The 14020-nt window shown below is 40.1% G+C and overlaps 1 protein-coding gene across 7 annotated transcripts in view; it reads left to right on the plus strand.

Moving 5' to 3' along the window:
• Nucleotides 1-6644, plus strand: part of LOC146977003 (electrogenic sodium bicarbonate cotransporter 1-like) — a 38448-nt gene extending 31804 nt beyond the window's left edge. For 2 of the 7 annotated variants that reach the window (XM_085792855.1, XM_085792851.1), the window contains 10 exons: nt 66-179; nt 1466-1627; nt 1747-1925; nt 2424-2496; nt 3284-3352; nt 4362-4535; nt 4622-4786; nt 4926-5019; nt 5333-5410; nt 5532-5876. In XM_085792855.1, coding sequence (XP_085648981.1) covers nt 66-179; nt 1466-1627; nt 1747-1925; nt 2424-2496; nt 3284-3352; nt 4362-4535; nt 4622-4786; nt 4926-5019; nt 5333-5376 — 1074 coding nt within the window. In that variant the 3' untranslated portion in view covers nt 5377-5410; nt 5532-5876. Of the gene's footprint in view, nt 1-65; nt 180-1465; nt 1628-1746; nt 1926-2423; nt 2497-3283; nt 3353-4361; nt 4536-4621; nt 4787-4925; nt 5020-5332; nt 5411-5531 lie in introns of all 7 variants that reach the window. The other 5 variants (XM_085792854.1, XM_085792850.1, XM_085792852.1 and 2 more) reach the window with 5 other exon arrangements.
• The last annotated feature ends 7376 nt before the right edge of the window (nt 6645-14020 follow it).

Below are 14020 nucleotides of genomic sequence, written 5' to 3' on the forward strand. Positions count from 1 at the left end.
CAGTGTTTCTGCCTCCAGCCGTGAAACGCTGTCAAACCTGCTGTGACTTGTTTCCCTCCCTGCAGGTGAGGAAGCTCATCAGCGACTTCGCCATCATCCTGACCATCCTCCTCTTCTGCGGCGTGGACGCCTTGGTCGGCGTGGACACCCCCAAGCTCATAGTGCCAAGTGAATTCAAGGTAAAGTAGAAAATACCAACGAACAAAAAGAGAGAGAGACACGTCCTGGTTCTGCTGTGGGTTAGAAATCAATCAGGTGAATGACAGCGGTCAGCCAGGTGCAGTTTCCTCTAATTACACAGATAATGATTCGTGTTCCTGCAGCAGAGCCTTTAGTAATTCCCTGAAATCCCGGCATAATACTTTCTTTGTAGTTTGCCCAGCCAGCGATACATATTACCTGAAACTGAGATTGCTAAGCTCAAATGTTCCTCCGCTGGCGTTAAGACTCCCCCCTCCTCCCTCCTCCTCCCCCTTCCTCCTCCTCCTCTGCCCCGACACAGAGAGGGAGTGATGGGATCGAGGAGCAGGCACCTGCATCGAATAACAACTTGATTATAGGCGATGTGAGAACACAGATGGTCTTATAATTGCAAGTACAGAAGCGGCTTTGTTTGACCACAGAGGCTGAATTCACAGGTTTTTTCTGTCCTGTAACGACGCACCGGTAACTTCAGACTCGGTGAAGAAGTAACTGCTTCTCTCTCACTTTTCTTTTTCTTTCCTCTCCTCTGTCTGACATGTTATCCACGTCTAAGATCTGGACTGCTGACATGCAGTCAGGTGTCTGTGTCTTTTCTTTTTAACTGTCTCCTTAAGTGTACATCTTGTCCAATTGGTTAATTGTATGGGGTACCACTGTATTTTATATTTTTATTTATTTTATTTTTTATTTTTTATCCTTCTTGTTATTGTATATACATATACTTATGTATCCCAATTCCATACAATAGTGTGTACATAATACATTTATGTACACAAATTTAGTGCAATATTAGGCACACATCTGCATGTGCAATCGTGTGCCATGGGAATAGTGCAATTTAAGTCAATCTTGCACTTAATTGGGGCATTGTGCAATCAGAATAAATTTAATCTTGCACTTATGTCACTTTAGCAAACAGCACTTTAGCACATAGCACTTTAATTAGCACTTTATAACTGTTGTGTAATCTTTTGGGCCCCTTACTTTTTTGGTCACTTAACATACGCATGTTGTTCATGTCATGTTTGTGTAAGATGTCGAGGTGTATCATGATGCATTGTTCTATTGTCGTAGTCCTGCCTCTTGTTAGACATAAAAACAATGAAGATAAAAGCACGTCAACCTGCCAATGGGACTGGGGATGGAAATTAGCCACATGGCTACAATCCCACATATTTACATGACAGTGTTCATCAATATGTACTGCTCCCATTTTTAAAAAAATAAATAAATCTGAAATGTTGTTGTTTTTGTTTTCCAGCCCACCAATCCAAAGAGGGGCTGGTTTATTCCTCCGTTCGGAGGGAACCCCTGGTGGGTGTACCTGGCTGCTGCGCTGCCCGCTCTGCTCGTCACCATCCTCATCTTCATGGATCAGCAGATCACGGCCGTCATCGTCAACAGGAAAGAGCACAAACTCAAGGTTGGTGTCGAAGTTTGTGTTTTTAACTAAAAATGTACAAAAATGAAAGAGATTCGAGGATGAAACCGTCCAGACAAACAACGCTTTTTATTCTGAAATGTTTGTCTGCTGTCCGTCAGAAAGGGGCGGGCTATCACCTGGACCTGTTCTGGGTGGCCATCCTGATCGTGCTCTGCTCCTTCATGGGCCTGCCGTGGTACGTGGCCGCCACCGTCATCTCCATCGCCCACATCGACTCCCTGAAGATGGAGACGCAGACGTCGGCGCCCGGGGAGGCGCCCAAATTCCTGGGTGTCAGGTCAGTAAAGACGGACGGAGCGTCTACGTACGTCACTGGAGAATTAAAAAGAGGTTTCTGCTCCTCTCTCCAGTTTTTCCCAGAGCTCGGTTGGCTTTTGACTGTGCCAGGTAGTTAATTACATTCAGTTCAGACTCCTGGGTGAAAGTAAATCTCCGAGTAAGTAGCTGCAGGGCAGAGCTGCCCAGTTTCTAGGAGCATGAGCCACAACAGTGTGTGTGAGTGTGTGAGTTGACACACAACGATAAGATTTATAGAGCTGCACCTGCACACAGATCTTCAGACCTCATTCCTTCCTGCCACACTCCCATAAATTGTCAAAGCAGAACAACAATCTCTTAATCAATCAAGAATGAAGCAATCAGGAATGTATACAGCTGTTTATATAGAAATATACATGAATATCATGACTTTTTGTGTGTATTGGCTTCACTGATGAGAATCCATCTCTTCCTGATTGATGAATATTGTACTTTTTCCACCTTTCCTCCGATCCAGAGAGCAAAGAGTCACCGGTATCTTCGTGTTCCTCCTCACAGGACTCTCCGTCTTCATGGCCCCCATCCTCAAGGTAGCCTTTTTAATTCCTCCTCCTCGGAAATGTGGATTACTGTCCTCCTGTTTTAGGACAAACTCCTCTGTCGCCCCTTTTTGTGCAAATGTAAAATAATTTCAAAAATCTGGTGCTCATCCGATTAGCAACTCCTGATAGTTGAAGTAACACGATGTGAAATAAGCATGTTCATCAGGGCTTAAGCTCCGATTGCAGCTGAGTGCTTCTCCAGTTTCCATTCCCTCATTAAGCCTCAAAAAAAAAAGACTTCACAGTCAGTGGGTGCAGATCAGTGGAGCTGCTGCTCCCCCCTGTGGACATTTCCCACACTGCACCTCTGGGCCCACACATTGTCTTATTACCTGCTGTACACTACATACCATAAGGATCTTGTGAAAAAAGTAATTATTAAAGATGCAATAAATCAGACATTTTATCATCTTCTAATTTGATTATTGATGTTTTTTTTAGTCTGCAACACCTGCTTCTCTAGGTTGTAGTGGATTCCCCTCCTCTGCTCTATAGTTAGACTCTAATACTAAGCAAGTGGTTAATACTAAGCAAGTGGTTACTAAACTTGCAGCAGTCGCAGCCAAGTGACTGTTCACACTGATGCGTCTGCTTAAAGAACCTTCTCAGAAAAGCAGCTTGTGGACTATTTTTAACCGAGCGGCGATGCTAAAAATAAACCTTTTGCATCTCGTGGTTTTTTTTCATGTTTGTTAGTTTATTTAAAGTTGCAATGACATCACTGCAGCCACTTACATGTGACATTAATACATTTAACATGTTCTGTGTCCTGTAGTTCATCCCCATGCCTGTGCTCTACGGTGTGTTCCTCTACATGGGTGTGGCGTCGCTCAACGGAGTCCAGGTGAGTCAGTCTGAGCTTTTTCCTGCACCTGTTGCACCAGTGTGACTCATTAGGTTTTACTAATTGAGTAAGTAAATACAGAACAGGTTGCTCAACTAATTAAATTACTTGTTTTTTGCTTCATCACATTCAGCACAGCTCCAAGGAAAACTACTTTAAAATTCTCCACTTCAGTTTTAGTTTATTTAGTTTATCGCAGGACAGCGTGCAGTGACATTGATTATTCAAAGAAATAAAAAGATGGCTGCATGAGATTTAGCGAGAACGCTGTAGTCCTTGACATAAAAACAGACATCATAAATAGATTGTAAGTACAAGTTAAGATACACAATACAGGGTACATTAATACCAGCAATCATAAGAATAAGGGTTGTTTTTTACAAAAAAAACAAAAAACGAGGACAGTCATCATGATTAAATTACAGAGTGCAATTTCAAGTATGGTAAATACAGGTGCCCATCGCATAAATAACGGTCCACACAATCCGACAAGTTTCCGCTACAGTTTCCTTGTGGAGGTACATTAAATACATGAAACTCACATTTAGAAAATCTACATAAGATGTACAGTAATGTTCAGAGAATTCAAAATAGTACAGATATGTACAACTTCACAGAAGGTGCTAATATTGTAAACACAGGTACACACTGCACGGTGCATAATGCATTACATCTAACAAGTTTCCTGCAGTTTCCTTATGGAGATACATTAACTACAACGTCTTGTTTTTAACATGTAGAAATAAAAAGTACAAAATGTCATAAGCTGATTAGCTTAGCATACACCTGTTTGAACATCTGCTCTGGTAAAATTACATTTTGGTAAATTTGGCCGCCGCAAAACGTCAAAATAATGAAGCAGCACTTGAATTAGTAACTGTAGTTTCTGAATTTCGTATTATCCATGCATGCAGCAAACTAAAAAAGACAACTATCCTCTTAAATTGAAGATTTCTGCAGCATCTTTTTGTAAATGTACACTTTATCATGTGTGTTTTGTCCGCTTCAGTTCATGGACCGACTGCAGCTGCTCCTGATGCCGGCCAAGCACCAGCCGGACCTGATCTACCTGCGCCACGTCCCCCAGAGACGCATCCACCTCTTCACCTTCATCCAGGGCCTGTGTCTGGCCCTGCTCTGGATCCTCAAGTCCACCGTGGCGGCCATCATCTTCCCCGTCATGGTGAGAGCAACACGTGGTGAAATACGTCGACAACTGCAGACGTGAGCGTGTGACTAATCGGTTCCTCCTTTTTTTTAAATTCATAGATCTTGGCCCTGGTGGCGGTGCGGAAGGCCATGGACTACTTGTTCTCGCAGCACGACCTCAGCTACCTGGACGACGTCATCCCGGAGAAAGACAAGAAGAAAAAGGAGGACGAGAAGAAGAAGAAGAGCAAGAAGAAGGGAAGCATCGACAGCGAAACTGAATTTGTAAGTGAAATGAACTTTGAACCTTAAATATTTAAACATCCATGTGTTGTCATGTGATGGTGGTGGTGTGATACAGCCTCCTGTAGATCCTCAGCATCCATGTGTTTAATGTTCATCCCTCATCCTCATCCTCACACAGTCCGACTACCCCTACAATGAAAACATCCCCAGTATAAAAATTTCCATGGACATGATGGAGAAGGAGCCGATGCTGGGAGACAAATCAGTGGATAGTGAGTACAGACCAGCGAGCGCCACTGCTGCTACTTGATCTTTGCTTCTGACGGCTTCACGCTCACTTCATCTTCCTCCGTCAAACCTCGTCTGCCTCGCCTGCACTTCAACATCACTTTAAAACCCTAAAAGCTCAAACTGCTGCTCTGACCGCCGCACAACAAGAGCTGCTGCTGCTGTAACGCAACACTAAAAGCAGCTTTGTTGATGCTTTCCGCCTCTTTCTCTTTCTTCTTTCCTGCCGCCGCTGTCGAAATGTCAGAGTGTTTGTGAAGTATGTTTTTTAAAATGTTGTTTTTTTCCCCCCTGCAGGAGATAAATCCCAGACTTTCCTTAGCCCGCATTCGCCGTGCTGAGCACTACTTTGAGTCTTCCACGGTGGCCGAGTAAGTGAGTACCAGCAGCTGGCATCCTCGCCACATGTTTATTTATATTTATAACTTCAGAAAGGAAACGCAGAAGTACAAATCCACAATCAACCATCTATATCCTCTTTTTTTTTTCTCCCCAGTCTTGACAGAGGATCCTACAGTAAAGGTTTGCCTCAGATCCGAATCGGCCGCGACTCTGTGGAGAACGGTTTCTTCTGGAGGAGGGGCTCTGAAACAGATCTGTGAACGAACAAACAAACCGTCCAAAAAAAAAGTACAACAACACAACACAACACTCTTCCTCTTTTTGTACTATCGTACCGGCTTTCTTCACGGTATTTTAAATCCAAACAGCTGGAAGTATTTGTCTTAAAGCTGAAACACTTTGGTGGTACTGAATTTTAATGAAGGCTGACACAGGATCTGTTTGACCGGTTCTTCGTCTGTGTGAATTTTCTTTTCTTTCTTTTTTTTATCTGCACAAAACAAAAAAAGGACTACTAAAGGTCGTCTGTAATGCAGTGTGTGTTGGAACATTAATATCTTATTAATGTGGACGCTAATAATTTATCATGCATCTAACTAAAGGGCCCGGGACACATTAGGCTTGTACTGTAGTAGAGTACACATGGCTTCATAGCTCAGCAAACAGAAGCAGATTTCTGCAACAACGTAGTGAACAAAAAGGTCATCTGAGCGGACATGCATTTAGTATTTATGAGCATATTATACATGTATTATTCATCAAAAATCCATCAAATGCTGCATATTCATAAAAAACACCATCCAGAAGATAATGTTAAAGTTCAGATCAGCGGGATGAGAAGTGAAAAGGATTTCAATGTCACGCAGACTGGAGCTGATTTTTCTGTTTCTTTTTTCTCCTCTTTTTATATATTTATTATATTTAAACTCTCAGTGAGCAGAATCATTTGCTGTTTGAATCTAATCTTTATTGTTTTTTTTTTGTTTTTTTTATCATTTGACCATCCCCTGTTTGTGCAAATTCTGACTGTGGTCACCTCGTAGATATACCGTACCAGCACGTAGCTCTACCTCTTATCTGTAGGTGCCAGATCATTATTATTATGATATGTGATTTTTTTCCTTCTTATTTTCATTTTATTTATTGTTTTTGATTTTAACTGGCACTGCATAGTATCTTTTCGAATCTTGTATTTTTAATATATTAAACCATTTTTTTTCTAATGGGTAATTCCATCAAAATTTAACATTTTAGGTTTTCATTCTTTAAAAAAAAAAAAAAAATCAAAATTTTCCAACATTTAACAGGGAAACTAAAATTACTATAAAACTTGTTTCTTTCTTTGTTTTTTTGGGGGGAGTGATGTTCTGTCTCTTTTTAACACTTCTGGATGTTTCTCACACACTTGACCATGAACTTAAAGTTGAATTTTCCTTTGAAATGTGATCATATTTAAAAGCTCTTAATGTGATAAATTTGAGTTCCGTCTTGAGTTTATTTTTTAAATTATATGTGGATTTTTCTTTTTTGTTATTATAATGAAAATCCAACCATCACTGTGAGGCAATGCAACGCTGTGACTTCTAGTCTCAGAAGAAGAAGAACTACTGCTTTATAGTGTACAGAATGAAACAAGTGCTTCAACTTAAAACTGAGACACATTATCATTATCATTTAAACTCTATAGCAACAGTTTTCAAAATGCACCTGTCTTTAATTTTGTAATATTGTTCAAATGTTTATATCTATAACTTCTTCTTGCTGATTTGAAATGTACGCTGTAACTTGTGAAGAGTTTATAAGGCCTATTTTTGAATTGAAAGCATCTCAATCCTGTGATGTACATATTTATATTTCTCTGAGGCGGGAAAAGGATGAAACAAATCAATCAGCGCTGTTTACTTCAAATAAGGGCTTTTTAATTCATGCTTCTTTTTTTTCTTCTTTTTTTTCTTAAATCACACCAGTAGTGTGTCACTGTGACATACAAGACTGTTAAAGTTGCTTTGAACCAAAAAACAAACAAATCAAAATGCACAATGTCTTCCACTTTGTTCCACTGTGATCTGTATATCTTGACTTTCTGGTTCTGATTCCACCATTAATGTAAAATACATACATATATATTTTTTTGTTTGTTTGTTTTTTGTTTTTTTGATGTATTAACTCTGAAACCAATTTTATACAAACATCTTGTGTGTTCAATAATCATAGATTACTCAGAAGGAAGCAGACGTCAGTGGGATTTTTTTTTTTCCTTTTTTTTTTTAGTGTCTTGAATGAGAGCAATAAATCGGTCCAGATGATTCTTAAATGCAGTCGTTTGTGTGTTTTTTGTGAAAATATGAGATTTGTGTGACTTTCACAGTGGACATAACCAGGTTGACATCATTTTAGGAGCCCATGAAGTGTGTTTAGACAACAGCAAGTTCCCAATTATCAACACAATAATATTTTACTCCAGCAACTTTTCAGTTCACGACCATCTGGTGTGTTTGTGTGTGAGACGTGGACACACAGAGTGCATGTGTGTGGATGCATTGGGTTGAATTCAAACTCAGAGCCGAGCTGCAGTCAGACGTCGTCCTCTCATCCCAGTCTCACAGCTCAGATAAGACAGAGGAGGAAGAGGGGGGAGGGGGGGGGTTGGCACATAGTTTCCGCGATCACAGGACTTGAGTCGGCTGGAATGAAACTAATTGGCTCATTACTATGACTCACTCTGTTCTTGTCATTGCCAAGATGAGAAAAATGTGTAATAATTAACTCCTCATTTTGCTGTAGGAGAGAATGTCTGTGTTTTGTTTTCTCTCTCTCTACACTCAGGTTGCTGTTATTGGATATTACAGGTGTTGCCTGAGCAACTGGATATGAGTGATGGGAGTGATTTGTTAAAGTTCAGGGAGGGATTTCAAGCCAATCACACAAATATCCCAGCGCTCTGTGTCTGCTCATTATACAATACAAATGAATTATATAATGAGTACATACTTTATAGAAACCTGCTGATGACACTCTCAGAATCAGAAATACTTTATTAATCCCACATGAGAAATGATGTTACTGCGCTCCATTTCAAATATGCAAATGATAACAATTATATAACCCCCATATGCAAAATATAAACATATACCCTGTCAATGATAAACAATAAATGCATAGTTCATATTTATTAGGCATTTAAAGTGAATTATGTGTAGAATTGTAATTGGGTTTGTGTTTTTATTGCATAATTTACCATTTACTATGTAAAGAAAGAAAATGCATAGCCAGCAGATCCACCTCACTATGTATAGCCTATATAAATATGCATTAAATGACCTTTGACACATGACGCTGCAGTACATTTGGCCTGAAGGGGGCAGTAGTATGGTGGCCCTGAGGTCCCAAAACTGTACAATTTAAGAAATCACATGCAAACACGTTAGACAACAACACATTATCCTCTATCTGGAAAATACCTACAATAACCATGGCCAACAACAAATTTAACTTTAAAATGGAAAAATGTAATTAGAATTAGTAAAATAAAAACTCCATGTAACTTTTACTGCTAAGTTTGACCATTAAACATAAACAACAACAAACTGTCAACTCACTTTAGCAGCTACATTTGACCTTAAACAATCGACTGTTCCTGGTATGTGAATAAAGAAAAGTTGAAAACAGATGTTTTTTTAAATGTCTGAGGTGGAGATGTGAAAACTTGATGTGCAGTAGTTGTTCTGCTTTACCTTTAACTCTCTTAATAAAGTGACAGGGCGCCTATGGCCTCTCCACACATGATGTCAGAGGTTCATAACGATGTGTCTGCTCACTGTGCCATCTCTATAGTCGAGCCAACCCATTAAAGTGTTTTCTATCTCAGAGACATGAGCAGTTTTTTAAAAAAGCACAATGTCAGTTTTTTTTTACCCTCCAAAAATAAAATGTCTTTCACTGAGCAGTTAAGCCAATCAGCAGCGTCACAGCTAATAAAATGAATCTATATTTATGACTTAATTTAATTCTTATTCTGCACTTTATGCCGGTGCTTGTCTGCTAATTAATATCCCTCTGTTCTGACACTCACACAAGGAACATGATGTTAAAACAAAAGCAGGATTGTGCGCCTGCAGCACAAACAGGTTTACTGATGTCACACCGTGATCTGGTGACAACATAAAGGCTCTGTAATTATATATCAGTCCAATGCGCAAAGGAAAACAAAAGCACTGCTGAATGTATGCATGTGCAATCCAAATAAAGGAAAGCATGGTGTGAGAAAATGTGTCACAGTTAGATCCTGGGGGGAGGGGGGGGGGGGGGGGTACTGATACGAGGAGCGGGACTTTTGGTCGACGTTTTAATAACGAGGTAAACGGAGCAGAAAACGACGCTGCAACAAATCTTCCTTCCGACTCATGAGCCCTGTAATTATTGTTCTGTTCAAACTCTGGGTGTGTTAACCCAGATTTTCATTGTTCAGAGTTTTAGTGTGCAGTAGCGATCAGTTTGTTTTTTATGGTCTTCATTATCACTAAAGTAAAACTGCTTAACTGTGAGAATTTTATATTCATTATACTTATTTATTTAACTTCTACAGAGATGTGAGGGATCACTTTTTTTTGTAACTAGCTACTCTACAGCACTAAGTGCACTTTTTTTCTTCTTATTCCATGGCATTGACTATGTGCAGTTCATTGCTTTGTCTTTAAGTCATACAATAAAGATAACTTAACCTAACTTTACCTAACCTCAACTATGCTAAGATAAAATAGGCTAACCAAACCTAAAATAATCTAAACTAAGCTCAGCTCAGCTAACCTAACCTAACCTAACCTGTGCTTTTATATTGAAAGACTTAATCAACAGAAAACTCATAGTTATTTTCATGTTTCACCTCTCAGTGTCAGTTCTACTTTGTAAAACCCAGAACCCACTCTGACCCCCACAGTGACGTCATCATCAGTGATGTGAGCTGCCTACAGAAAATCCATCATGCAAATTTGCATGCAATTTTTTTGTGTTTCTTCTTTTTTTTTTTGCTGCCTCCCACAACAAGATGGTGCCCTCAGCTTCTGCCTGTGTCACCATCGCCCACGTTATTATGTTCATGTTCGTTTAGCTGGGTCACAGTGAGGCTGAGTGACCTTAAAAGCCTCAGTGATCCTCGGTTAAAACCTCTGGTTTCAAAAGTTTCAAAGTAAGTTAAAAAAACATTTTCCCTAGCTGCTTTGTATTGGTTCGCTGTTTTCTGCACAAGCTTCAGAATATGGCTCTGTCTTTTCTCTCTGTATCCTGTCACATCTAAGACGTCTCTGCAACAGCTTAATGATGTATGATAAAGTGATGCTGTGCATTTATAGAAACAATGATAATTAGCATATTGTCAGTGTAGAGAAAAATGTAAAGTGAAACAGAGCGGCATGTTTTTGGACAGTGGCAGAAAACAGACAGTGAGAGAACTGTCTGTTTCAAACTAATGGCCTTCCTGCTGTGAAGCAACAGTGTCAGTGTCAGTGTCAGTGTTAACAGGTCTCACAGCTGCCGCGTGTCAGATTAAAGGCAAAACCTCGACAACCAGAGAAAATACTTCACTGGAGACGACCCCGGCCGAGTCACAAGCAGGACTTGTGAGTCACCAGGTGTCACCACAGCTGAACATGGGAGACGTTTGAGAAGAAGGCGTCTTGTACCGGCGACCGGCGTCATCAAGCCACCAAACACGCAGCTCAGCCCAGAGTTGGTGCTGCTGCAGTCTTTTCACCTCACACATATAATGCATGTTTTTTTGATGAATCTGAAGCATGAAGGGTGATGAATGACAGTGAGGACAAACAGACAGTGACCTAAAGTTTGTCAGACAGAACTTTTTTTTCCAATTCGGCAGTCTGACTTTCAGAAAAAAAAATGGATGATTGATCAAATTACTTGAGAGGTGATTATCTGGTTTCTGTGTCTCCTGCCCTCTCTCTTTCTGTAGATTTATACCCGTATTTGTCTGGAATATATGACCCTTTGTGTAAATTTTTGTTGTAAAGAACAAAATGCATTCAGTTTGCTCTGAAAAGCTGATGAAAAGCTTTTTATTTTAGAAATATAGTGATTTATGAGCAGCAGAGACAACGTTTTTAAGCACTTAATGACAGCCTATTTACCCTGCTAGTGAAAGTCGCCTTGGCTCTGATCTATAAAAGAAATGAACAGAATTTTGCAGAATCCCTATGGATTCACACAATGAATTTGCTGGAAAGTTGTGTTTTCGTGCAGGATCGATCAATAATCCTGCAGATGTCACTCAGGTGGAATGCAGAGATACTTTACAAACCACACATGGAGCGTGTTATAGGACTTAAGACAGAAATGTCGCCTGGAGGGGCCGAGGGAGGGGGTTGTGGGGGGAGTGCAGGGCTGTGGAAGAAAAACACCACTGTTAGAAATTGCAGTGAGCCAATAGCCTTGGGCAAAAAGAGGAGAGAAGAGATTATTTAATCCATTTATGAATAGATTCTAGTTTGCAATTCCAAATTCCACAAACCAAACAGCAGCTTGTACTGTAGATGATTTACACACCAGCTGAATGCACCATTTACCACGCTATTAAGGCTTTTTCCACCTTTAGTTCTAGTGTTTATTTTTGATGGAGTGCAAATCAGCCGCGACTCATTGTATTAATGAATTGAGTTTTATTTCCATGTGCAAAACAAGACAGAAAAAAGTAAGCGATGTGCATGAGGCTCTGCAGAGTATAGATATAGGAAACCCCCACAGGAGGTCTAGACACTGGGGAGTGGTCTTGAAGATGACAGCAGGAGAAGCTGGAGGTCTGGGTGTGTGGAGGGTGATGATGAGCTCAGGGGATCCTGTGGAGGAGGTCGCAGCAATTTGCACTGGACATGAGGAGGAGGTGAAAGGAGCGGGAGAGGGTCACAGAAAATGACGGCTGACAGCAGGGGTGAGAACAGAAGAGCAACATGATTGGGAGAGGATGGATGAGAGGATTGTGGATACCAGAGGAGTAGAGATCTTCCTGACTGAACATTGCTGTAGTTGGTATTTGTGTCTAAATGAGCTGCGTGACTGTTGTCTCTAGTCTTTTAATAGTTTGTTATTCTTATCTGTTTCCTGGTCTTGTTTTTTGTTTTGTCTCGGTCATCTTGGTCGGGTCAAACTTGAAGAAGAGAAACAATCAAAAATCAAATAAGCTACATATTAAAATTCAGATTCACTTCCAACTTGAGCGCTTTCTGGTTGAAAAACAAATACCGAAGTCGGAAAAATGGACGATTAATAGAACGAAACAAAAATATAATGATTTCATACTTGTGAATGTTTAGTTTTCAGTGCAAACAATTTATAACATTTTTAAAAAGCCGTACAAACTACAACAAAAACATGTAACATACATCAAAACAAATGTTTTGAGCTGGCGCGAGTGGCGTCAATCTTGAATTCTTGCCTTTTGGGGTTCATCTGACTTTCGGAGTCAGAGATCCGACTTCAGGTGGCGTTCCAGTTGATTAAAAGAAAATTACTTGTTTAAATTGACTGAAATGAATGTCTTTTTTTGTTTGTTATGCACTTTGTCATACACAGATCAAGAAATGTTTAACGAACATGTCAAAGTCAAGGTCAAAGTCAGCTTTATTGTCAATTCTACAATATGTGGGCCTACAGGACATACAGAGGATCGAAACAATCTACAAATCTAACATACAAATCTAGAATATAGGGGCATATGAAACTAAACTAGAAAGAAAAAGAAAATATACATTAAAAAAAGTAGAAGGCACAATAACAGCAATACAAGTGCTAATGTTAATGTTAATAATTGGTCTCATTAGTGATGTTAAACAATTAGCTTAGCTTAATTATTTGAGCTCAAAACTTCAAGGATGAGCAAAACTGAGGGAGAGTGTGTTTGTGAGAGCTTTGTGACTTTTCATTTTTGACACAAGACACACACACACACACACACACACACAGAGTCTGCCATCACAACTTGTCGGCTGCTTTCTGTGAATTTCATAGGACATAATGACTATAACTGCATGTGGCAGCCATTACAAGGTTCAGTAGACACAGGAAACTCTTCTTCTTTTTTTTTAAATGGCAAACTTCACTCCATCCTTCATCCCAAGCTGACAGTGTGTCCCTCCCCTCCCTCCCTCCCTCCTCTCCTCCTCCCTCCCACTTCTCTCCAAGGTGAGAATCTCAACTGTTTTGACAAACGCTGCTGAAGGCATTTTAACATGTTAATTACACACTGTACAGCAGCTGCAGCAAGGGTTCGGCTCTGCAAACAAACGCTGACACTGTTTCGTACTGCAGTCCCATATAAAATACTTCATTGACTTTATCCATAAGGTCAAAGGTCAACCATCCACTTAGAGTACATCACCCCTCACCCTCCACCTGAAGGATCCCAGTTTGCACAATCAGGCAACACCTCTTCCTCCCACCTCTCACTCTTGTATCGATCAGACTACGACCTTTCATTGAATCCCAATCCTACAGTATGTTTCACCTCTCAACCCATCAACCACCTCTCTAAACTTCGAAAAGCATGCGGTTTCTCTTGCCATTAATCATAAATTTTCTTTGCAATATTGTTGTTGTTGTTGCAGCAGCATTCATTAAAATACCTCCACCGTCACGCAC

This window comes from Trachurus japonicus, chromosome 12 (assembly GCF_045865225.1).
Source record: "Trachurus japonicus isolate A0001 chromosome 12, Traja_1.0".
NCBI classification, from domain to species: Eukaryota; Metazoa; Chordata; class Actinopteri; order Carangiformes; family Carangidae; genus Trachurus; species Trachurus japonicus.